We start from the raw sequence: 26,492 nt of genomic DNA, 5'->3' as shown, positions 1-26,492 counted from the left end.
TGGGAAAGTTTTCCCAGGAAAGCTGGGTGGGTGGTTTCTTGAACTCCATTAAGATTAAAACACTTGCTATTTATTAGACGCTCTGGTATCTTGTACAGTTCTGAGCCTGTCCCATCAGTAGCCTTGCAGAATCAGTAATACCCCCAACAGTCTGTGGAAGGGGACAGACTCTGGTTAGGCATTTCTCCTACAGCTGCAGCTCCGAAGCTGCACATCATCTTCATGGTCTCGGTTTCCACAGAGCGTGTAATCCCAAACACAGCAAAACAAAGGTGGGTCTCTGGAGGCTGAGCTGGGCTCCAGGGAAAACCTCTAACAGTTCTTGTGAGAAAATGTCAGGTGGCTTTTGTGTTGCTGGTTTTCAGTCTAATCAAGCCTCTAACTACTGAGAGTAAAGAAAATGGTGTCAAGACTGTTCACTGAAGGAAAATAAGGTTGTTCAGAAATAAATAGTTACTCATTAATTTGTATCCAGAAGTTAAATGTGAATGAAAGAAAACTTGCTGCTGTGAAATTTCTTTCAGTTGTTTTTCTTAGGAAGCATAATATATGTAACATGGAGGAATTGTGTAACCTCTGTGTGTAGTTAAGGGTGTGAGAACACGGTATTGATCTGACCTTCAGATAGTGGTTGTGATGTGACCAGTAAAGTGATTTCTAAGAAGGTACTCTCTTTAACCCTGCCTCCCTCCTGTCCTTGAGGACATGGAAAATAGGAGTGATGTTTGGACACAGGGAGCTTTGAATTTGAATATGTATATCAACATACTGAAAAACACTTTGGCAATAAAAAGAGCGTTATCTCTGTGATATTCTGGCTGCTTAATGATCTTTATGGCTGTTAACTGTATAGCTGGGAAAACAAAACATGGATTTTTACATAACATGAGACCAGAACTCTGCTGTAGTTCAAGGGGTATCACAGGAGTACGTTTGAGGCCTGACCAGTCTGAGTGGAATCTTCTTGGCAGACCTGTTTCAACGAGCTGCTTTTCTATTGCAGTTGGATGAAGCCCATGGCTAGAAGCTGATGCTTACAGGTTTTCATCTTCTGCTGTGGTTTGGATTTTCAGGTGGTGTTTGTGTTTTGTGAGAGAGGTGGCTGGCAGGACAGGCTCATTTTGTAGTCGGGGTTGTTATGTGGATAGTTCAGCATGTGGTACTTCAGTACAAGGATGTTTCAGAGCATTCAGGTGAAACTCTGACACTGCTGTTGAGGAACATCCCATGTAAATGCTCTGTTCTTTGTACTGACCAGGAATATAGGTTTTCCCAATAGTTGTGTGTTACAGTTGAGCCCAGAAGCATTTGTTGTGCCAGGATGCAGGGATGTACAGGTAGCCTTTACTTTCTAAGCATGTGTGGTGTAGGGTAACTATGCTTCTCCAGCTTGGCCAGTGGATTCCATGCTTTTTGTGTCACTACTCCCTCCTCTTTCTCCTCCTCCTTTTCCTACTCTTCTCAACTTTTCTTTTGGTACAAAGTATTTGCATAACAGTGTCTCTGCCCTGTTGGTGAGCTGCTTAAGCTTATTTTCTTCTGTGTTACAGATATCTCTGTTTAGGTGGATTTGCTGCGATACGGGTGTCTCACTCAGTGTAGGGTTGGATTAAGTATGGTCTGTAAAGAGCCAAAATGTATTTTGTCCAAAACGTTGGAGGTTCCTATATAAAATCTCTGTGTAGTATTTTGAGCTTATATAGTAATTCTTGCTTCTTCATCTTATTTTGTTTTCAGGATACTTGTCATGCTGTCGTTTCTTGGATGATAATCAAATTGTTACCAGCTCTGGTGACACTACTTGGTAAGCAGTAGAATTTTGACATGATTGTTAATGACTTTTCACAGCTATGCTCTATTATTGAAGGAAACTTTATTCTTTGTAAACATAATAGTTAACCAGAGGACTAAATGGGATTAAGTATTGTTGATCTATCACGTTTTTACTAGTAATAACGAACTTAAAGACCAGGTTTTCCACCTTTGGTTGTTTAGTTATGCCTGTGCTCTAAAGAGCCTGACCCTAATTCTCTGTTAAGGTGGCATGGGGTTTGCTTCTTTTACTATGACTGTTTGGCTTTCAGAAATAAGTGTATTAGATTCATGACTTTTCTCAAAGTTGTTTAGGATTCAATATTTGTTAAAGTAATTTGGATTTCTCTAATGCAAAATTTAATTTCTGTTGCTATTCAGAAGATCTCCTAGAAAATATTCTACAGTGACAGCAAATAGGTTTTTTGAGGAGAATGTAGGTGTGTGTATTAATAAATGCTAGCTTCTGAACAAAAAAAAAAGAACTCCATCTTTTTTCGTAGCTTTTTCTATTGTATCTAATTCTTAAAAGCATTACAGCTCTCCCAAGCAGCAGTTCTTATAGCAAACCTTGTCTAATAAATACCTCTCCTACACAGCGTCAGTCTCTTTGAATGCCTATCAGTCCACAGATTCTGAGTAGCTATTAAATATATATGTTGGGGTTTTATACAGAAATGCTTCTAAATCTGCATTCTTGGGGTTTGGTAGCGTTTGTGTGGTTTCTGGTTTTTGAAGAAGCAAGATTTGTTGAAATTCTATTCTTTATAAGAGAATATGGCTGCTTCACAAGTTACTGTAATAACTCTACAGTTGTCTAGATAAGAGCTTGTCCTTGACATAATTTCAGCCAACCTTCAATGTACAGTCATCTCTGCTTGCCTGGTGCAGATTGTCCTCTGATGGGCCTAATTTACTGGGAAATTATAGAAATTAAAAGTCCTTCATATTCCTTAAATGCCTAGGTCTCTTGTTAGAGGTGATACTATTCTTTATTTCTTTATATCACTGTAGTAATGATTTTGCTGTCCTGGAAAAGTGGTTCAGCTTTAAGATGGAACACAGTTCACAAAATTACAACTCAGTGAGTCTTTAAAAATCAGAAATGCTGACTCAGCTTTTGCTGTAGCCTTACCACTACTGCTTTTTGTCAGCCTTGTAGTAGGACTGGACAGTAGCCATTGGCACGTCATAAGAACTTTGTGCATGAACAGCTGTTGAGTGTTAAGTCATTGGGGTTTTTGGACTGTTTCTTAATTTACCCCCCCACCAGTATTTTAAAATTGAAGATGTTTTTTAGTCTTTTATGCACAGTTATCCTGTAACACAGCCAAATAGTTCAATAAAGAATGTTTGGGGGGGTTCTGCTCTCAGTATATTTTTTGTCAGTACTTCATGGAGTTTTCCTTTCAGCAGCGATGTGAGTGAACCGGTTTAGACAAGCCTTGCTGCCTAGACCTTCTAATGGAGCACAAATGTGTTGATTTCTTCTCTTTAACTACTCTTTCCAGCGCTCTCTGGGACATAGAAACTGGTCAGCAGACAACTACATTTACTGGGCACACTGGAGATGTCATGAGTTTGTCTCTTGCTCCTGACGCTCGGTGTTTTGTTTCTGGTGCCTGTGATGCCTCTGCGAAACTGTGGGATGTTAGAGAAGGAATGTGCCGGCAAACCTTCACCGGCCACGAGTCGGACATCAATGCCATCTGTGTATGTATCAACCTGACCAGGGGACATAATTCCACGGGTTTATATTTCTCTGGTCTCTGCTTTTAAGCATGCACTGTATCTTGTAGATGTTTTCTGTAAGGCACAGGGTTGTAAATGCAAACTGTGTCTGTCTTTCACATGCTCTAATTGCTTCACTGGTTTTGCCTGCATCCCAGTAGTGGAGCTGCTCCTTTTTGAAGCTTTCTTTCTGCACTTGATCTGTACAACACGATGTATTCAATGCAACAGAGGAATCAAGGCTGCAATAATGTGTCATCTTTGTTTGTTTTCCTTTCCCCCTTAAAGTTCTTCCCAAACGGCAATGCGTTTGCCACCGGCTCGGATGATGCTACGTGCCGGCTTTTCGATCTCCGGGCTGATCAGGAACTTATGGTTTATTCACACGATAACATCATCTGTGGCATCACCTCTGTAGCATTTTCCAAGAGCGGACGTCTCCTCCTAGCTGGTTATGACGACTTCAACTGCAATGTCTGGGACACACTGAAAGCTGATAGAGCAGGTGAACATTTTTGGGTTTAAATATTATAAACAGTTGAATTTATCCTAAAGCTGCAGCTCTGAAGCTGAAGGGAGCAGACAAACAGGAGAGGAATCAACCTTTTAAAGGGTAGACAATGGCAGGACAAGGAGGGATGGTTTAAAGCTAAAGGAGGGCAGGTTTAAATTAGATATTAGGGGGAAGTTTTTTACAGAGAGTGGTGAGGGGCTGGAACAGGCTGCCCAGAGAGGGGGTGGGTGCCCCATCCCTGGGGGTATCCAAGGCCAGGTTGGCTGGGGCCCTGGGCAGCCTTGTGTAGCTCCAGGCCTGGAGGTTGGTGTCCCTGCCTGTGGCAGGGGGGTTGGAGCTCTGTGACCCTTGGGGTCCCTCCCAACCCAGACCAGTCTGTGATTCTATGAAACAAGGGTGACCTACTGAACGTGTGAGTTGTCACAGGCAGAGACCTGTTAGTATTCCCTGTCCCAGATTATAAACTCTATGATGACCTGTGCTAAGATGGCCAGTGATGAAAGTACCTTAATGATGTGAACAAATAAGCTGGAATAATGGATGATTGAGAACAAGACGTTTTCCATTAAAAACAGGGTTTTGAGGGTGGAGGGCTTTTTTTTTTTTTTAGACTTTACAGCATTTTTAATGTCTGAACTGTTCAAAGCAATTAAACATTAATGTTGCCATTTATATAAATTATTTTTGTTCTGATACTTGTAGCAGTAGCTGTAGAGACAACCAGTGAAACAGCAAACACTGTGGAGATTGTCTTTTGAGGAAATATAAATATTAAATATATGGGCTGAAGATGATTTAACTTCAGTTCTTTAAAATTAACAAAAAATTAGAATAAAGGAGAAAAGATACACATTAGGCTGCAAATATTTTGTTATTCTCATCAGAACAGAAGGTGAGAACAAGGACCTACTCAGTTAACAAATAATGGTATAGACTTTTAAAATTATCCCAGGTGGGGTTTAAAATCAAATACAAAACACCAGCCAAGCAGACAGAATATTCTTCCATATGCAGTTGAAAGGACTAGTTCCAAGTATATTGTTTGGTGCAAGTTGACTCATTGCTTTGAGGGGAGGATATACTGCAGGTAGAAAAAATATAAACCACCATATAATCCTGGACTATACCAAAATAGTCTCCACTGGCTTTGTTAAATTTCTATCTATAGCAACTTTGGTTTATTACTCAGATTTTATTCTTTGTTTCTTCCAGAATTTCTGAGTTTCTCATTAATTTTATCAGTGCTGAGAAGCTGAAACTCTGGATAATCTATTTGGTTCTATTTGCAAGTCACTGGTGTCAAATACAATTCATTTTATGAATTGGCTTTGTGTGTTGAGATTTACAACTCAGGGTTCTTGTACTTTGATTATTGAGACCATAAATTTCCACATAAACCTGTGTGGAGATGAATTGGGGAATTTCTCTTGATTAATGTCTAGGCTAGTTTACAACTGGCTGTATTGAAGTGCTGTAAGAACAGTTGTGTGTGGTTTTTCCTGTATTTTTTCTTTGGAAGACTCTCAGTAAGAAAAGAACAGATGCATGTGCTGATCTTGATACCTGTAGAAATGAGAGACAATTTTTTTATCCCAATCTGGGTTTACAGCCCATGTATCTGTGCAGTGTGATTCTCTTGCCAGGATTGAGAACTGATTTAAGAGAACTGCTTTGTCAAGTTTTCTGCTTATTGACACGGTCTGAGGCTTGAGATTGCAGAGCAGATTTGACACTTGTGTCGTGCCTGATTCTATATTAAACACCTTTGTGGTTATGTATTCAGTTCAAATTACGTAAGACTCCTTGGTGCTCTTTGTTTTACTGACATGCAGCGCTTACTAATGTCCTGGATAGGCTGAATTCTCATATATTAACATTATTCCCACAGAAGGGAATTCTAGGAAACTCCTGGGTCTCTGTTAGTCCTGGTAGCTGGCTTCAGTATGGCACCGAATTGATCATCAGCATCCACACTTAGAGTCTGCCTGTGCTGAGGCTTAGACACCTGTATTGATTTAATTGGATCTGGAGATTAATGGTGTTACTCACACGGTGCTGCTGCTTCCATAAAGTGTATCGGAGATGTTACTTCAGACATCAGGAGTGTTTGTGTATGAGGCAATTGCTTTTACACTGAATTTAGCAGTTCAAAATACTAATTTTTAAACATATTAGTTTGTGTAAGAACTGATTTGATTAATCTTCTGTATTCAGGAAGAGTAAAGGGGAAGGAAAAGCCCAAAATATGAATAAGAGTCCTATGAGCAGTGTAATTGATGTAGAAAGATTAATTTTAAGTCTATCAAGAATATCTTGGCTAAGTGCTGTGGACTGGAAAGAGCTTGAGCATAATTAAGTTTTCTTTTTACCTCCTTGAAACTGTTAAATTAAAGGGGACAGAGGAAAATGTTGGCTCCCTTAATTTTTCTGTTTAGTGTCTCAATTCTTTTTTTAATGGTACTATAATTGAATTGTAGCAGATCTCCATATTGACAAATAGACTGTATGTAGGAGTTTGCCTTGTAAGTGCTTGTAAACATAGTAAGATAAAATTAGATGAAAAATGCTTTAGTGTTCGGAACATAATTCAGCTTCTGGGTTTGAACACTAAATTTTTTTGTTAAAAATCTAACTGATCTTTATCCTTACGGAGAGGAAGTATGAAGAGCTGTGCAATGCAGGGTTATGCTATATTCATTTATTGCTATGATGTTGTCAGCAGAATTTTCAAGGCTGCGATTTCACCATTTGCAGGAACACAGTAAAGGTCGTAACAATGTAGGGAATATAGAAGGAAAATTTTGGAGTAATGCTTTTACTGAATTGCCTCCTGTGAACCCACCCAAGTAGCTTCAAGTTCCTACTTTCATAAGATCAAAAGCATTTAGAAATGCCAAACGTGTTCAGGATTTTTTTAACGTACAGCTTGACTAATTCAGACTCATTCAGACCTGTGTGCCTCTGTTACTTGAACTGAAATATGAAATAATGTGATATGTTTGTTACATGTTCTTATTTATAGGTGTCCTTGCTGGTCATGATAACCGTGTCAGTTGCTTAGGTGTGACTGATGATGGCATGGCAGTGGCAACAGGATCGTGGGACAGCTTCCTTAAGATCTGGAACTGAAGTAGGTAGGTGTCCAGTTAAACAAGGCTGTTCTTGTTCAGTATGCAGAAGGGGTTTTTGCAGGTCCGAACAGTGCTCTCTCTATCGATGCTGCAAGCTTATAGTTCAGATTAGGAAAATTGCTGAGGAAAAAAAGAAATAAACCAGTTATGTATGCAAGGAAATTTGTGGGATTAACTGTTTTGGGGATGTTTAATTTCCTGGTATGGATGACTGTCTTTTGAATCTGGGTTGGGAAGTTGCAGTCTTGAAAATGGTGAGACAATAGCTAAATCTGTCAGTGGGTAGTGAGCAAAGCTTGAAACCTGATTACAGTTTATCCAAGTGCAACTCTTAATCAATGTTTCTGTGTGTCAGAAGAGCGCTGGACTCCAAGACTGGAAGAAGTTTCCAACGGTTGAAAATTAAAAATGATAGCATATCCAATCCAACCATACTAACTTGGACCCCCATCCTCCCCAACTTCAAAGGGCAAGATCTTTTCCGTCTCCTGTTGCTGAAATGAAGAGCACAATTACCTTTCCAAGAAGAATTTCTGTGTTGTAAGCAAAATGAAATTGTGCATTCCTTTTGGGACCATATTATTTTTTTTTTGTCTTGAGAAATTAAAAATGAAACACTATCATAAAAGCATGACCAGAAAATAAACTTGAGCATAATTGTGAAACAGTTAGCTTTCACTGTAGTTTCCAAGTTGAAGTTAAGGACTTTATCTCACACACTTGCAAATTTTAAAGTCATGTTTGTAGCAGGATTTTTTTCAAGTTTCCTTTTTAAATACATTTCTCTATGTATTTAATTGAGCAAAACAAGGGAGTCCTAGCCCAGAGCATCTGGGGGTTGTTAACGCTGTAAATTTAGTCCCTAATTTTTTTTTATTTTATTTTCTAGTATCACAGATAATTGTTGCACAAAACTTGGCATATATAGGATAATGTTAAGCAGTAAGGTAACCAAGCACATGCTGTAAAAGGTAATGAATGCTTGTTTAAAGAATCCTTTCACCTTTTATGGATAACAAATGCAATCCTTGGTCCCTCCTGCCCCCCCCCCCCCCCTCCTTTTCACCACACTGATTTTTTTAATCTGGTTTGGTTTTGTCCACTTGAAAGGGCAATTTCTATATCCTAACACTATCCTAGAAGTCTCAACAACCAGGAATCTCTGTTTTCAAAAGAGACCTATCCTACACTTGGGTATGAGTCAATTCTTTGTGTATGAAATGATGTACAAATCAATGTTTTGAAAATAATGATCTTGAACTTTCTAAGTTAAACAAAAAACAAAAAAACCTTTTTTGATTGTTTGCCATATTGGGTGGGTTTACTCTTAGAATCGCATGCTGTAGAAATGCTAAAAAAGTGCATATTGGACTAAGTCCTTAGATGTTTTTTCTTTGAAGAAAATAACCTGTTTAAAAACTGTAACCATTGTCGCTGTATTCATTTATTGTTGCTACTCTGTGCATAAATCTATGAAGAACTCAAGTACAAAGCTATGCACGTTTTGGAGTAGCGTGGTAAGTCACTTCTCTTTGAGTTTTTTTAAAGAAACAGCCTGTTCAAACAATCGCTGTCAAAAGATTCTGGGGTGTGGGAGGAGGGAACCTAGACCATCTTCTTTATAAATCAGTTCCTCACAGCCAGTTCCTCTTGTAGGATTGAGTCCTTTGCATCTGATCAGAGTCATTTTTGTAATGAGCAGGTTTTCCTGGCTTTCTTTTCAAATAAAATGTTAAAAGCAGCAGTGTTTGGACAGCAGATTGTTCTGTTAAACTTTCCTATCTTCTCACTGTATCCAGAGATGCTCCTTCCTAGCAGCAGTAGTAGCTTTTCTCCATTTTGTTTTTTCTGCAACATTCTGTACAAAAATGTGCTGTAATTGTGCGTTAGGCCTGGATTTGGCATAAAAGATGAATTCCCTCTTACTCTCTTTCATGAAACTACTCTGTAGAGCTTTCTCCACGCCCTGTATCCCTCTTCACCTTTTGTATTTAATTTTAAAGTCAGTGTACTTCAAGAAAGCTGGATGCAAGATAGATACTATATTAAAATGTAATGTTATTTAAGATGTAATAAAGCAGTTTGACATGAGTTTGGACTGATCTGTTTTGCAGCATATTGTTCAACCCACAAAACTGCTTCTGGCAGGATATGAGTTCCCAAATAAAGATGTGAAAAGTGTATGCTGCCCCCAAACAAATTGTTCAGTATTTTAATGGTTAATTGGGCAGAGTATGCCATGTGTTAGGTCCAAACTGGATTCATGTGAAGGAATGTGGATTTTATTTTAAAGCTAAAAAAAGTGGCAAGATGAGCTAAACTCCCTTGTGGCTTTTTGTTACTGGAAACTGTCACCAGCAGTATCCAAAATGTACATGTAGATATATGAGAGATACTGACACCAAATGAGGAGTATATGGAGCTTAGTGGCTGCAGGCATCTTGCTTCCTCTATTCTTAGCTGTTTAAGGTGGGCATTTCTGAGTTTGATTGCTAGAGCTACTCAAGAGCTTAATCATGAACTGCTGGTAACTGTCTCAGCTCAAACTCCAAATGAAAGTAGCTAGAATGGTTTGTGTGGTATACATGAGAAAGATGCTTTGTGGAATGTAAGAATGTAACACCTGAAGCAGGATATCAGAGCACAGTGTTTAGAAACTTCTTTTACAGCGTTTGTGGCCTTTAATAGGGAAAGAATTGAGCTGGAACATCTCATGTTATTGCTCTTTGAGGAGCTGGCTGGATAAGCTCCCTTGTCAGTTAGCTGTCCTCATTGTAGGTACAGAGAAGGGTAAGTGGTTGCCACTTCAATGCTTGGTAAGAACAAAGTCTCCACAAGGCAGAAAAAAAAAGGGGGGGGGGGGGAATAAAGAGGATTTTATACCCACAGAATCAAATTCCTGGACCAATTTCTTTTGAAAGGCAGTTGGTTTAGCAGCTTGGTACTGGTCCACTTCAGAGTTTGGTTTTGTATTTTTAGAGGTTAAAGTCTCCTCTTATTCTGACATAAACAAAAATGGATTTCCCTTCATTTCACATCAACCAAGAGAAGAACCCAGTGCTATGGGTTGGTTTCATACCAAACTGGAAAATTCTCAGCCTCAATGGAGAAGTTTTTAAGAACTGTGAGTATGGACGATATGATGGTGGCATTGCTTAACTAGCAACAGTTACCTGTGAGCTCTGGATTTTTGGACTGCAGAATACTGGTAAGTAGCTCATGGCTGGAAATGCTTAAATTTGGGAATTCAAATTTGGTCTTTTCCAATTCCAAACACTATAGCTGTGTTTTTCCACACACAGGGTAGAGTTTTATTCCAATGGATGTTTCATACGTGACTTGATTTTATTATGGAGTAGATAAATGCAGACATGATCTGTCTACCTTCCCTTAATGTATATCCATATGTTAAATCACTGCTTCCTGACGTTGCTGAGAGTGCTGGCAATACCTGCCAAGACAGGCAAGAGGCTACTGGGTAGTGTGATTTATTTGAAATGCAAACAGTCGCTAATGCCTCTTCAGTTAATGATGAAGCTTTAAACTGGATCATTTAAATATTTGTCTCTCTCTGTATGCTTAGCTATTAGAGAGCTGTAACTGAAGAAAAATGGGTATGCAAAGTGAGAGGCACTGAACTCTTGTGTCTTTGACTTTGGGCCAAGTTTTGAATGCCTTGAATTTTGGGATGGGTTCGATACAGTACCCACATCAAAATGGCTTATGCAATCTTACAGTAATCACAGTAACTCCTCTTGTAGGCTTACAAAGTACAAAGACTTAGAGATAATTCTGGGACATGGTTCCAAAAGAGAAGCTTTATCTAGCTGCTGGCAATTTTCTAGAGCAAGATTTCATAAACTGAGAACAATAATATGTGAGAGTGGCTTGTCTCTGCATGGTCTTCAGTGGCAGTGCTTGCAGTTTCTTGTGGGCTCCAGAGTATCTGTTATAGGAAGGGATGAGGAGAGCTGTCTTTGCAAAGGAATGGAGTAAAATTTTCCGTGGTTATGGAACCTGTTAGATGATGAAGGTGGACCAAGACCGATGGATCTGAGGTATTTGGGTGAGAAAGTGTAGAGGTGGGAAAAGCAGGAGTTACAGTTGTCTGCTCCTGGCTTGGGAAGTGTGTCATGTTAATAGAATGGGTTTCCACAGGCCTGGAATCTTCTGGAGCTGAGGGGAAGGAGTCAAGTGATGGAAGAGTAAACATGTTTCTCAGTCTTGGTACTAAGAGTTAAGGCTTTGAATTACCTTTTCTGTGCCCCTTATGGTCTTCCATTTCTTAGTGAATGAAACATATTCTAAATGATCTGAGGTTGTCCTGCTAGAAGAAGAGAAGGGAGTTGGGCATTCTAACTTCTGACCATTAAGTGTCCTGGACTGTGTGCTTTAATTCAGCTGTGAAACGTACTTAAATTACTGATAAAGAGCTATAAATAGAAGGATCTGGTTTCTGGGAAGTGGCAGTGTAAATAAAGAACAATAAAACCTATCACCCTTGCTGAGTTCTGTGTAACTTGGTCTGAAACAAATCAGGATCCTGTGTGGTGTTATGATTAACACTGTTTTTAGTGTAGGTGTAACCATGAATTCAGATTTGAGGGGAGAGAAGAAAAGAACCAACTAATGAACGAGTTCGAACAGCAGATGACTATTTTTGTGTAGTGATGGGTGCTCTGGTTTTGTGCTCTTCACATAATCTTTAGGAAGTCTGCTGCTGCTTTAAATGTGCTGCTCAGTGGATCTGTGAGTTGAACTGGGCACTTTCTATCTCATTTGAATGCACAAGAAATCTCATGAAGTATGTGAGAGGTTCAATTTTCTAGGGTTGCACTGGAAAGGGAGGAAGATGAGCTGGAGAGTGTTTGGAAAGAATAGAACAGCGGAACTGAAATCTATTGTTTAACAGGGATGCTCAGCCTATTCCCTTGTCACCCTGCTCTCAATGGCCAGCACATGAAAATTCCCTGTCTGCTCAGCGATGGGAGCAGACATCTAGTATCCTGAATGGCAGCTGCTGCATCCTGCCAGATGTGCATTTTTCTGGCTGTGTTATTTGCTGATTTAACTATTACTCCTTTGGGCCAGGGCACCTCATGAGTTAGGAAGTTCCCTGCCCTGTCCCCTTCTGGTTGTTTCTGTAAGCTACAGGATGCCTCTTTTTCCTTCCCTGTTCTCGTGAAACCTGATCCACTGGTAAATCAAAACCCGAGGCCTGCTCTATCAGTCACTTGGACTGAGAAAATGAAGGCCTTGCTTCTGACGTGGCTGGATGTTGTTCCAGGCTTTACTGCTTGTGTTAAACCACTCTCCAGGAAATGCTGCTCAGACAATCTGCAGTTCCTGTTTCCTGACAGGAGACGGTACATGACTGGCAGATTTCTGGCCTTCAGACCACAGGCCTCGTGTTTGGATCTGTACTTTCCTGCCTGCTAGTTTGTATCGCGTGCGTATTGCAGGGTGCTGAAATACAGGCCCAAGAGAGTTCCTCTCATGCATCGCTTCCTCTGGGTTAAATCAATTCAGTGGAAGCAGGAATGCTTTAGCTCATACTTCTCATGGTGATTCCTAAACTCTTGTCAAATGCTGACAAACTGCAGGGTCCCAGATCTGGAGCTGATCTTCCAGGGCACTTCTCTCTGGTAATCTGGAGCCGTTCAAAGTATCTTCATCAAAGGCAGGCGAAACTGAATCATTCTGAAACTGTCTAATCAGCTTTTAATTCAAATGTCAATGCTCAGAAATCTCCAAGGAGTGTTTTGAAAGTGTATTTGGGGCAGTAACACAGACAGTATTTGTCAAATTACCCAGTGTGTCACATGGGGAAACAGAAGCCACAGAAATTCTTATTGCTTTGAGAGCTGGCTGCTAAAAACTCACCCTTTAGAAACACAGGCCCTGGAAATACTCATTCAAGTGATTCCAGGCTTAAACCAAGTCAATTCTGTCATAAAGCAGAACAAAGAGAATCTTCTTTTCCTTCATTAATTATTCATAAGCCGTTTGCTCTAGATTAGTGCAGTGAGATGTGATTGACCGTGAGAGGAAATCATCTGTTGAGCTGGAAGTGAAAATTAAAAGTTGGTTGGATGGAGTTCGTTGCCATTTTAAATGGCAAAGCAGGTAAGGGAAGGAAAAGTCTGTTAAAAAGGCTGAAGGATTCAAGACGGTAAAACGCTGAGTTCTCATGAAAATTGTGTCTAGAAGCACGAGCAGCACTGCTCCATCTGGTGGTGTCGAGAGTAGTGAAGATGGGTGCTCAGTCCAGAGGAGGGGGGGGTGTATGCCAGAGCCTGTCCTGAATTTGGTGGCAAAATGTGTTCTTAGTACATGTAACCCCTCTTCTGTGTATCTTCAGTCGATTAGGGATGTTGGGAGTTTTTCATAGGCTTACAAACAAAACAAGCTCTTCAGGATGGTTACTTGTTACAGAGATTTTCTTTACTAGTTTTTTTTGATGTAAAAACTTGAGATGGCACAGGTGGAGAGGTTAAAATCAGCCAGTCTTAACTCAAACAGGGTGTCTCAGACAACTCTCAATCCTACTCTTACTTAGAGAGTAATGGATGGAGATCGTGAAGAGTCTCAGTCATTCCCTGCGCACACACACACACAGTATTTCTGAACTCCCCCTCCGTGTCTTTGACGTGCCCCATCACAGCTCTAATCCCAAGTGCTTGCTCTGCTCAGCTTTCCTCCTCTGCCTTAAGTAGCAATTGGGATCTGGAGTTTCTAATAACAATTGTAAAGGTGTTCATGCTCAGACCATACTTTGATGTCCGCATCTCTCCAGCAGTGTAGTAAGGACCTTTCTGCAGTGGAAGTGAGTATTGCTGTGATATGTACTGTTCTTGTATCTGATAGAGCCATCCCACAATCTCCAACTCCTCATTTGCAAAAGCAAATACATTTTAAGATCTATAGATTTCTAATATTTCAGCGTTGTCGCTTACAAAATAAGGATTCATGCTGAGTGAAGAGCAAGTAGGCAGCAACAGATCCTTTCCTACCCTGGCTGGTGCTTGACAGAGTTGAGTCATACTGTAATAATATGTAACTGCATCTATATATATATTTTAAAAAAAAAAACCTTTCATTGATTTTTTTCTTTTTTCACCATAGTTAATACTGAGTTCCCCTTAAGAGCATCTGTTCCAACTTCCCTCTGGCCCCTCCAAGTTTTCTCGTAGAGGAGCTGTTTAACTGTTAAAGAGCTGCTGTTCTCTGCATAGCAGGGATCTGAGCTGGGAATGAACAGTAAGTATTCACAGAGTGACGACTCTGGGAGTGATGGACACCGTTTTGCACTAATGAGAGATCTGGGACCTCTTCCAAGGATTACTGCATCACTAAGTTGAACAATTCTATATTTCATCTGCTACTTTCATCAGCTGTGGGCTTAACCCACTGTGTGCTGAAAAGCTTGACAAATCTTGTCCCAAGTTCATGCTGACCAACAATGTGAAAGAATTGCCTGGGCTGTGAGGTATTACTGAGTTAAAAGAAGGCTGGGGAGCTATGAACATTCAGTCTGGAGGAAACTGGGATGTGTTGGCCAGGCTGGTGGCAGTCACAGATATAAAAAGCCATGTTGGAATTAAAAAATTCTTCTGTTGAGCAGTTCTGTCTTCCTCCTCCCATGGCTTATTTCAATCAAGTGATAACATCAGACATGGTGACAGGAAATGGAGCAATTACAGATAGACTTCAAGGAACAGCTTATCAGAATTGAAGGTTAAACTCTTGTAAGTAAAAGGATCATTCTTGTTCTTTGAAGCTTGTCACAGTTCCCTACACAGAGAGTAACAACCAGAAATACCAGGCGGGAGCCAGGCAGTCTTCTGACCTCACCAAGCTGTAGAGCTTAATTTAACAGAGCTAGCTTCTCCTTCTCTACTAAAAAGATAGATGAAAACTCTTGGACCTGTTCTATGGTGTGGTGGCTGTATCCTCCCCACCTTTAGATTCCAAATTATTCTGTCTGAGCTCTGCAATTCAAACGCCATCATCAATAAACATTTGTGACACATGCCGGACATGCAATGTGCAGTTCAGGGTAAGCAATATGAATGCTAAGAACTTCAAAACCTGTCTGTCTTTGCACTGGTTCTGAAGAGTTCACCTTATTAATATACTATTTCTAGTGCTTTGCTGTTTACATGTGACTGGCCAGCAGCCCTGTTAGCAGCTTAGCTTGCTCCTGCAGCTCTGTTGCGGTAGCATGGGGCTTGCAAAGAAGCACCTTTATCTGAACCCTTTTCAACTTTATTTTTTGCCTAAGGAATCAAGTAAGAAATCCCTTGCCCAAACTTCACATGCCCTCCTGAGGCTACTTTGTCTGCTTGATAATTCAATGCTGCACATGTCTTCAGCTGAAAAAGGCAAAAGAACCTCCCAGCAGATTTCATCACACCCCTGCCCTCCATTTCATACACAGGAGCGGGGCAGCAGGGGCTGCCTGCAATTCACCCCTCCCATGGAATGGCCGGCTCGGAGCACAGGCCAGTTCCCTGACCTGCAGTTGTGTGTAGGGAGAAGAGTATTCTGCGTTCGCTCTTCCTGTCTGGCATCCGCTTGCTCAGGCTGATGCGTCTTGGCAGTTGCCATCACTTTCTGCCATGCAGACTTGCTCTACAGAGGAGCAGAAGATGATGGCAACAGGATTGGGGTGGGATTAGAATGACATTCTCGTATCGTTGGAGGAAATGTCAACTGTAATACATTTGGGTGTCAGACAGATAAAGCACAAATATTCTTAATTTTACAGTGTATTCTAGCAGTGAGAGACGATCTCAGGAGCTGTGTTTGGCTGGGTTCTTCACAGGACATCCTCTGCAATTATATCAAGGGGATTTATGAGCCCAGTCCTCCTACTCAGATGATAGCTCTGTTTTTCTTGGTATTGTTTGAGAGGCTTTAATGCTTTGCAGTATGGAAATTCAGCTCTGTGGAGGAAGACCAGATCATAAAATAATTGTCTGGGCTCTTTGAAAAGTTACATAACTGGGCAGCTGCATCACATCTGAAAGTTACTTGGATCTTTCCTTCTCTCCACCCCCAGCCTTTTCCATGTCACAAAGACAGCAAATCTCATTAGTAGTCCAGTGCTATTTAGGATCCACTGGTGGAACAGTCTGCAAGCATTTCTAATTTGCATCCTACCCTTTCCAGAATGGCTACCTGCACTATTCCTGACTGAAAGCAAAAGGCTTGGGATCCTGACTGAAAGCATTTGCATTAAGAACTAGTTCATAGTATTGCCATGCATTATTTAAGAGCTTTGTCTGCAGGAGTGGTCAAGGACAGACTCTTCAGCTGCTGGGAATTGCAGGTTATGCTGTATGGGAACGTCAAATACTGCCTTCCCTAGGCTTGTGTCACATTGGGGCTGAGTTCTGCTCTTGTAGTTGTAACTGTGTAATTAAGGATCATGTTAATTATACCTCAGCACTTGGATTTCTGTTGGGTTCAGAGTGACGTTTGACAGAACGTGCGTGAATTGGCTGATGTGTTTTGTGAAGGGGAAGAAATCCAAGAGGTGTAAGGGAACACCAGCTGAGACTTAAACTCTCACCTACCAAAAAGGTTCTACTCTTGTAATTTAATATCATGAAATTGGCTGTGCTGGGAGAATGTGTTTAAAATGTGGAGAAAATGGCAGTTTGGATATAAGTAACGTGAGGCGCTCAACTCTGCGAGTGGCCTGGTGAGGCAGGGCACTCCTGCAGGCCCTTGTGCGGCCTGGTGAGGCAGGGCACTCCTGCAGGCCCTTGTGCGGCCTGGTGAGGCAGGGCGTTCCTGGGACCCTCATGCAGGGTGGTGAGGCAGGGCGTTCCTGGGACCCTCATGCAGGGTGGTGAGGCAGGGCGTTCCTGGGGACCCTCATGCAGGGTGGTGAGGCAGGGCGTTCCTGGGACCCTCATGCAGGGTGGTGAGGCAGGGCGTTCCTGGGACCCTCATGTGCAGGCACGCTTCCACACATGCACAGAATATCGTGGGGCACCAACTTGCAACGTAACTGATGTGTTCGCCTCCATATGACCCATTGCCAGGTATCTTCTTCCCACAGCGCGTGTGGAAACCACGCCGAGCCTGCTGCGTCTGGGGTGCTGGGTGCTGGAACACCAGCGTGACGCCTGCTGCCTTCAAAGTACCAGGCTGCAGCTTCTGCTGCCACCTGGTGCTGATGCCCGCTTTAGCCTGGGAGCTTCTCTAGGGCGATGCCTAACGCTTCACAAGACTAAGGGTCTCTGGAATGAGGAGGATGGCGAGAGGGACCATCCCCTCCCTGTCCCTGCTGCCACCCCTCTTCCGATGGAGCCCAGGATCGCATCGCCCTCCCGAGCTGCGAGAGCCACCGCTGCTCATGGGAAGTGTCTGCCCCACCAGAACACCCAGGTATGATGAGGAGCTACTCTTTCTTCAGCTGTCTCACTCTTTATAGCCAATGGATAAAGGGACACCAGGGCTGAGCGCGTGTGGGTTCCAGTCTGGGCTGACTTAGACAGTTCCCTGCAAGGAATGTTTGGGACAGGCACAGAAATGGGGTTTGTGTGGCTGACGGCCCGTCTGCTGGCACCGGCGTTGTGCAAATGCTCGTACCGAGCTCAGGTAAAAGCTTCACCTTTTGTGCCTGAACCTGTGAACCTTCTGAGCGTAATTAAAGTTCTTAATTGAACTCTCCACCATCTCGTATCAACACCAGAGGGCACCGCAGCCGTTGCCTGGTTTGTAGGATTCAGTGCTCCCTGCCCACCCCCCCGCGCAGGGTTTGGAGCAGGGCGTATGGATGCTACAGGAGCAGCAACTGCACCCTGTGCCGCTCCCTGTGTCACGGAGCTGTTTGGGTGCCCCTGCCCTGGGGACAGAGACACACCCGCTGCTGCAGTCCCGGAGTGACAGTCCCACAGCACAAAACCCAGCGTGTGGTGCTGCTTGAGCCTGGGAAAGGTCTGAGGAGCCCTGAGAGGTGATTGCAAGCTGTAGGAACCCCAGTATTAAAAGCCAGAGGGAAACTCCAGAGCAAGTCAAGGATGCTAATTGCTACCAAGCAGAGGTGTGCGGGGTTATGTATGCGATTGAACTGCTCTGTGCTCCTTCATTCCTCCTCTCCACAAGCTCAGTGTAAGCAGAAACAGTTCCTGCCATACTAATAGGCTGGTAGCATTGTGTTTACTCTGCCAACATGAAGGTGTTCTGCTGGGCTCATTGGAACTGGCACAATTCTTGTACCCAAGAAAGTTCTATGTGACAAGTCAAACTGGCTAAAAACTCTTGCTCCAAGAGTTTGCAAATGGACTTACTGCCTTCAGACTTTCTCATGGATTTGAAATACTTTTAACATCTTAAGTCTTTTAGCAACTATTTTTTTTTTTAAATCCCCAAAGCAGTTGTTTTAAAACTAACCTTGCAAGGGTGTGAGGGCAACCTTTATTATTTCCTCTGTTTTGAGCAGAAAATGTGAAATTGAACAGGACTGTAAATATGTTGAAGGACACTGAAATCTGTAATGATCAGGACAATTAGAGAAATAGTCTAGAAAAAAAGGATGTCAGCCGTAGGAAGTAGTCCTGCCTCACTTAAGAGAAATAATAACATGCAAAATACAAACAAATACAAATAAGCAGCAGTGCTTCAGACAAGGATCACAGAATTAAAACAGATCCTCAGCTAGATACAAGTCATCGTCGTCAAGCCACTGCAGTAAAGGCTAACATGGTTCTAGGCTTTAGAAATGGGATTACTCCTGCAAGCCTTGTAAAGTAACTTTTTCTGAGGCAAGGGTAGCTCCTCAGACAGTGCAATGGTTCCAACCTCAGGTGCTGCTCTGCAAGAAAACAAGGAGAAATTGGAAAATGCCCCAAAGACAGCAATGAAAACATCAGATTTAGCTATCACGCTGCATAAGGACTGTTCAAACAATACAGAGGTTTCAATCTAAAGAAAATATGACTGAGGAGAAACATCAGGGTTGTGTAAAAGGCACCTGGAATTAAGGGCCTATTTTTTTTTTCCACATTCCTGATGAATAGAGCAAAATAGTAATGAGAGTTCAGGGTGTATGTGAGCACTGGGAGAAGCTGCTTAATGTAACAATTAGGAGTAATGCTGGAATACGGCCTTGCTGTAGTGTTGCTGCTGTTAGTAAACCTTGAGTAGAGTGCTGGTAGATGTCTGCTAGACATGACATGGATAAAATAGACCCTCCACTGGGGCAGAGGCACTTCTGGAGGTATCACCAAGTCCTGTTTCGCTATGATTAGGAGTTGTTCAGTAACAGGCTTACAAACACCACCCTGCTGACCTGGTTGCTGACATGTTTTCTGCATCACTAACTGGCTGTCTCACAACAGGTGAATGCTGAGAGACAAAAACAGGAAGGGAAAGGATGATTCAGGATCAACCATCCTTACTGGGAAGTGAGGAACTGTGCTGGAACTGGAAATGTTGGAAAGTTTGTTCCTCAGCAGCAGAGGAAGAAATTGTCAAGCTCAGGAAACCACAGTGTATCTGTTGGCTTTTAAAAGAAGCATCATCTAAGGAAGAGAGCTACCTGGAGACAAAGCTCTGGTGGGAGACGGCAACATACATGGATGGTATTTGGAATGGTATTTTATTTAATTTTTTTTAATAGCTGCTTGACTACTGAGTTAGGAAACCATCTGTGGACGAAAAGGGAAGGTAAATTGGTGCCCAAGCCTGGCTAGTTAGGACTCAGAACAGGTCAGTCCTACAAGAGCAGACTGCTGCTGCTTTCTTGTCCTCATTCTAGTGGAAATGTCTTGGGGAAAAGACAGGTTTCAGTGGCATCCGCGTTCCTCTTCTGGCTGAGGTAGGACCAGTAATTGTACCCGAGCTATTGTAAATGCAGGTGCAGATCTCTCGAGTGTGTCTCTTTTATCTGAACAATTACCTGGCTCTTTCCTATGGAGAGAAGGATCATCTAACTGTAGAGCAGGCTGTTCTTTTAATGTGGGGTAGTTGGTAGGTGTATTTCCCTTTGTGCAAAGGAAAAGGATATATTCATCACCCCTCTGAGAACTTGAACAGAGGTTTTGAATGGGAAGGTTTTCAAATGCATCTGTGATCTGAGCATCTGCGAAATACAAGGGAGTTGAATACATGAAAAGAATGTTAATAATGCTGGGGGATAGAGAATTCTAATGCAAATGAGCCAGCAGTTGGCAGAGACCAGTCTCTTTTCATTTCTGTTTATGACAGTTAGAAGGGTGTGATATAAGGTTTATATTCAGATTTAATCCTATCTTATACTGAAGCTGTTGGATTCCAGGCTGGTTCCCTCTGCATTTGTCTTGTACCGATCATATCAACTGTTTTTATATGTTTCACTTTTCAGGATTATAGTTAAATTTTCCCTTTTGCCTAGGTTATTCCAAGCATTGATTCTGTCTCTTCAAGTCCATGTTGTGTTGGCACTGGCTGTAGTTTGGCTCACCTATTGGTAAAAAGTGAGCTGGCTCCGCAGGACTCTCAGCAGCAGATCAGTACCCAGACACTTCTGAAGTTCTTCCATCGAGATTTTTAGGTTTGTTTTAAAAAAGCAAAGTGCCATGGTAATACTGAGTCACGGGTTAGGATTCTTGTCTTGTTCCTTCCCATAATTCACAGGGCAGCACAAGCCTAAAGGTCAAAGGAACAAAAAGCTTCAATTACAAGGAAAAATAACAGAGGAAGAGTAACTTTCAACCCAGAGACTGGCTGCTTTTTGGTTGTTTCAACAGTGTCTGGTACAAGAGTACACTGTAGCTGTCTGAGGAGCCAACCGCTGCCAAGGAGCAGACACTGCCAAGTCCTTCGGAGCCACACAGTAAGAAGAGATCAGTAACTCTGCTGACTGTGGACAGCAAAATTCTTGGACTTAGGACTGGAGTGTCTTAGGGCTGCAAGGAAATCTTTGTTAATGATCAAGCTGCAGATTAGGCTCCCTGCTGACTTTCAGAGCAGAAATTTGTTAACTCATTATGAGTTAACACTTAATCAACTGCTTTGCAATAATGAATGTGTATTCCTCCAGTGAGTCTATTACTACACAGTACTTCCTGTAGTCAGCCTATATTTTGTTGTGATAACTGAGAGCTAGGAATTAGTCTTCCATTTAATTCTCTTTGGAACACGACCCTAGTATTTGATACCTGTGCAGCACTGGAGTAAGAACAGCCTGCAGTGGTAGGTCTTTTGCTTGCTAACCCTTGCTAGTGGCCAGAACAGGGTTTGTCCACGTTACTTTTCATGTCACCTGTTGACCTTGTGCCTCTTGTTATTTAAAGTCATCCCAGAGCTGTGCAGCAGTCTCCAGACATCAATGTGACTGCTAACACATGACAACAAAGAGGAATCGAATGTGAAGGGACTGTCTTACTCGGTTTCTTCACTGCTGCTTGTGAGACTCTTGTCAAAATTTGGGCAGTTATGAAAGCTTGTGACCCAACTTCCTCCATTACTACAACACAGTGTTTATCTTAGTCCCATGACTTGGGTGGTTTCTGGTAAGTGAAGGACCCAGAACAACAAGCTCCCCCTGCAATCAAAAGCCGACTAGTCACAAAGCTGGAATTTCAGTATCTTACAGGTGATTGTATTGGCGATGGGGTGTGCTCTGATGATAGCCTAGGTGATACAAACAAGCCAGTTCCCTTGAAATACTGAGTGTTGGAATTCCCTAAGGCTGGATTCTGGTATCTCACCTATGTTCCTGTCCTACATTTGTCTGGTGGCTCAGGGGCAGGCACCAACTGCAACTGGGGAACTTGAACCAAACAGAAGCTTTTAAATTTCCCAAATAATGAAGCTGCTTTCCCAAAACCAACAAAGGTCTCCTGTGAATCAAGGACTTTCCTAAAAAAGAAAATCACAAGGTTTCCTGTGAACAGTGAAACAATTTAGTTAGTAGACCTGGGGTTTAATTCTTATTTGTATTAGGGAAGCAACTAGATATTCATAAAACATGGACTCTGTGTGTCTCAGGCACAGGCAAAGAGGCACTTCCTGTATCAGAGAGATTACAATCTTGACAAGATTGATAAAAAGGGAAGTAGTTGTTTTTATTTTCAAGGTGCAAACCCCAGGCTCCATTAGTCACACAGGGAGAGACCTCACAAAACACCCCAAGTCATTTCCATAGGTCTGTCTCTTCTCTTGTGCTGTGAGATAGGAGGTAAGTCCTCTGTGCTTATTTTGATACTACCTTCACACCTTGGCTATCTCCAACATCTCTTCACTCCCTGCTACCCAACTTTTCTTTACTAGCTGCCAGCGATCCTGTCCTGACCTTATCAACCACCATCTTGCAGTTAGGTGGTTTGAGTGTGGGGCTAAATACCGACATTCCTGATCGCTTCTCAGCTGTGCCACAGATGTATTAACCCTTGTGCAAGTCAATTAATCTGGCTCACTCTCTAAAACCAGGATAATGATATTTACATAACAGTTGGAGGTGTCTGTAATCACCCAGAATAATGAATGCTATGCTGGGGCATACCTTTTTCTGTTTTTATGTCAGCAGCTTTGTAGTTTGTGACCATTGATCAATAGCTCCTTTGTCACGCTCATGTGCCTCTGTTTTTATCAGAATTTAAACTTTGTGGTACATTTTTATACCTTGTGATTTCTAAGGTAACTTCTCTGGGTCATCAGAAACTGCTTGAAATGAAGTTTGAGAGGTAAGGACTATGTTCTTCAACCCTTTTATGTGACTAGTTGTTTCCTGCTCAGTGGAAATGGCTTCTGCTGATGGTAGGTTTGGATTGCAGATGGAGACTGGACAGTATATAAACGCTCAGTAACAGGCACCAGTCTCATGGGCAACTAGTTAAACAAGCAATAGTGTTTTTGTTAACTTCATTACTCATCTTAATCCAGTCAAATCGTATTTCACTGGATTTAGAACTTTTTAGTTGGAAAAAGCTGTATGTCCTCAGGCCTGTTTCTCAACTGGCAACACCTCTCTATGGTTTTCCCTGGGTCTTCCCTGGGAGAAAGGAAGGGCAACCTGGCTCAGAGTGCTGAGCTACACCATTCTGGTGGTGGTGGTAGGCAGGATGTGCTCTGAAGTGATACAAGACTCTTCTGTTTCTCATGACACTTCAGTCTGTAGAGAGGCAAGAGGTCTTACCAGTCTGTTACTCATCCAGACCAGCAAGCAGAGCTTCCAAGGTCGCTGCTGAACCCCGAGCAGCTCAGAGCTGCTGTTTTAACCATAGCTCTTTTATAAATAGGATGGGCTCAGCTGATTAGCGGTCTTATCCCCAACAATTAATGAGGATAAGTGCTCATCATGTTGTGGAGTTCATGCCTCTTGCAAAATGTTGAGCAACTGCATGAAGTTACTGTGCATGGGAAAATAACCCTGCCACTTGGAAACGGCTGTGTTTCAGCAGTCAATGTATATTCTTATGGAAAACGGCTCCAGTGGTGATTTATGTCTTTTACCTTAAAGCATTTGGAAAAAATCCATCCGAAGATCCAGCTTGACTGAAAATTTACTCCTTGGTTAGTTTTTGTGCTCAGTGATTGGGTACAGACAGGCACGGCTAACAAAGGCTCCGTGTCCGAGCATGCCTCCTCTCTGCTGGAACTTCTTGTTTTACTGCAGCTTTTCAGATGAATGTTTTGACCTGTAGAACTTGCTGCTATATCCCTTCCTAGCCTCCTCCCCTGTTGTCCCTTTACTGAGTATCTCTTTCAGCACCCAAAAGACATTTGCGTCTCCAAGATACCAACTTCACAGAACAGTGTATTATTCCCTTAATTGCAGGCTGGGCTCTCAGCATTGCTTGGGAGGAGGATGGAAGAGTAGTTGTGACTCAAAATACTTTCCAAGAAGCAGCGCAACATTGCCTATGGCATTTCCCTATGTGAAACTTCCTCTTTTTCAAGTTGTCATTTGTTGTCTGTTGCTTCTTTGTGGTTTCCAGAAGACACACACTTCTGCACAAAGCAACAACAATAGAAAGCCCAACTTTCCCCATTCTCAAAGGGCCTAAGCTCTGCTTGCTCGGTGGAATTATCCTGGCACACAGTGAACTGTGTGTGTGTCTGTGATCTCTTTAAAGCAGGATTGGCTGGAAGCGCGGCTTGGAAACTAGAGCACCTGGTTTGGTTGTGGTAGCTGTGAAGGATTGCTTTCTGGCCCCTGTCTGTGCAGGGGCCTGATCCTCGCCCTGGTGCACTTGTGACTGTTCCCGGTGATGTTGTGGCAGCACGCATGCTGTGACCGTGTGCCTCTCTGTTTTGTTTTGCTCTTGCCCAAAATTCGGGGCTTTTTTCTAGGCTAGAAAGCTGCTTCCTGTGTTCTGGGAGCTTCTGTTCAGAGCTGAGGCCAGAGTGCTGACCCCACAGTGGGCAGCACCCGCTCACACACGGGTCGTGGCAAAGCCTGTGCTGGGCAGGCGGGTGCGGGCTCTCGGCGCAGGCCTGAAGGGCTGTGGCGGGACCCGGGGGGGCCTGAGCTAGATCGCAGGCCCCGGCCCGTGTGTTCACACCCCTGGCGACCTCCCGCCGGTCGCCACCCGAGCACTCGGCCCCCTTCCCGGCCGCGGCGGTGCCGCTGGGCCCTGGGCACAGGAGCAGGACGCGGCTGTTCTCTTCCGCTGGCCCGTCCCTGGGTCCGGGCGCCGCGGAAGGGTCGCGCCCCTCCACTGCCGCTCACGCAGCGATCAGGCCGCGCAAGCGCCCCGTCCCTTAGCGCCCCGCCGGCTCTGCGCAGGCGTACGGTCCCGCCTTCCCGGCCCGAGGCGGAGCGGAGCCGTGCGCATGCGTGGTGCCCCGCCCGCGGGGCCGGCTCTCCGGTGGAGGCGGGGAGAGGACGATGGAGGCACGTTGGGGCCGCCGGCCCCGTTCACAGCCCGGGAGCAGCCGCGGTCGCTGCCACCGCCGCCACCACCGCCGGGGCCGCCCTGCTGGCCTCTGAGGGGCTGGGACGCTCCGCCGGGTGGGGACGCGGTGAGTTCCGGACGGTTGTGCCGAGGGGAGTCCCCGGAGAAGCTCGGCCCGGCCGGGCGGCCTCCGGCGAGAGGGGGGCCGGGGTCGGCGCGTGTCCCTGCGGAGTGCGGGCGGGCTGCGCGGTGACCGGGCCGGGGTCTGCGCGGGGTTTTTAATAGAGCAGCCCTGCCGGGCCTGCGTGGCCCCTGGCGCCGGGGCGGGCGGAACAGCAGCGGCTGCTCCCTCGGGCCGGGCCGGCGGCGCTGCCTTGCGGCGCTCGAGGAGGCTGGGGGCGGCCGGTCCCTCCCGGGACCTGCAGGTAACACTCGCGACACCGGGGGAGCTCCTCGGCGGGCACGGGCCGCGGGGCGCGGTGTGGTAAGGCGAGCCGCCGGGAGCCCCGCGGGGGGAGGGTTTCCTCCAGGGGTAGCGGGTTCGGCCCGCCGTCGGCGGGGCCCGCCTCGGGGGTGTGCCGCCCGCCGCCGCCCTGCTGCAGCGTCCGCGGCCCTGGCGAGGGGCCTGGCCGGGAGGCTGGGGGTGCGAGCCCCGGCGTGGTCGGGGAGCTGACGCGCCGGGTTGTTCCCCCGCGTGTTTAACACGCCGTGGCGGTGCGGCCGGGTTTGTAGTAGCACAGCAGTGTGTGATCACCAACCGCGCTGCTCGGCTCCAGCTCCTGTCAGGCTGCTACATCTCAACGCGGAATAGTGCTTTGTGTTTTTAACTGAGACCATCGGGTCCTAAGCTGAACCCAAAAGGAAGCTTCGTCTGCCCGCTACAGTTGTTCGCTCTTTTTCTGGGTGAGGGAGGGCTCAGTGCCGTAGGGATGGAGCCGTGTCCGTGTAACCTCTATTGGAGTACTTTCTTCAGCAAAATATAACGATTAAAAAACCCTTCCCTGCAGCATGAAGCGATGAAGCAGCGGGTGTGTAGCGGTGGGTACCACTTTGTGGCATGACATCGTCCTCTCACGCCCTAGTAGAAGGCTGGCAGTAAGATACAGAATGAGGAGTTCTGGCTGATTGATACTGTGCTAAGAACTTGGCAGAAAGCTGCAGTCCTGAAGACACGTTAAAAGCAGTGGGAGTATTTGGTCAGGGTGGGATCTTGCAGCAACCCCCTAATCATCATGTAGGGCAGTGCATTTGGCAAGAAAAGTTTGTTACAAGATAACATCTTATAAGCATTCTTATTAAACTATTAACTATTAAATTGCCCAATCATTTTCCACCTCATGCTCCTTGTGTAGCTGCTTGCATCAAAAGATCCTCCTCCTCTGTATGCAGCTCAGTGCAAGAGGATGGCTTTCAAAGATGCTCGAGCACATAACTCATATTTGGCCACCTGTGGCTGTATGGATTGCA

At 44.1% G+C, this 26,492-nt stretch overlaps 1 protein-coding gene across 2 annotated transcripts in view; it reads left to right on the top strand.

Moving 5' to 3' along the window:
* The window catches only part of GNB1 (G protein subunit beta 1), a 44,402-nt gene extending 35,123 nt beyond the window's left edge, over positions 1-9,279 (top strand). The window contains exons 8-12 of one of the 2 annotated variants that reach the window (XM_084274613.1): positions 1,738-1,804; positions 3,324-3,525; positions 3,832-4,048; positions 7,080-7,191; positions 7,547-9,279. In XM_084274613.1, coding sequence (XP_084130739.1) covers positions 1,738-1,804; positions 3,324-3,525; positions 3,832-4,048; positions 7,080-7,186 — 593 coding nt within the window. In that variant the 3' untranslated portion in view covers positions 7,187-7,191; positions 7,547-9,279. Of the gene's footprint in view, positions 1-1,737; positions 1,805-3,323; positions 3,526-3,831; positions 4,049-7,079; positions 7,192-7,543 lie in introns of both variants that reach the window. The other variant, XM_084274612.1, reaches the window with a different exon arrangement.
* The last annotated feature ends 17,213 nt before the right edge of the window (positions 9,280-26,492 follow it).

The sequence above is a fragment of the Gallinula chloropus genome, assembly GCF_964237585.1.
Source record: "Gallinula chloropus genome assembly, chromosome: 23".
NCBI lineage: Eukaryota > Metazoa > Chordata > Aves > Gruiformes > Rallidae > Gallinula > Gallinula chloropus.
This window is presented reverse-complemented; position numbering and strand designations above follow the sequence as displayed.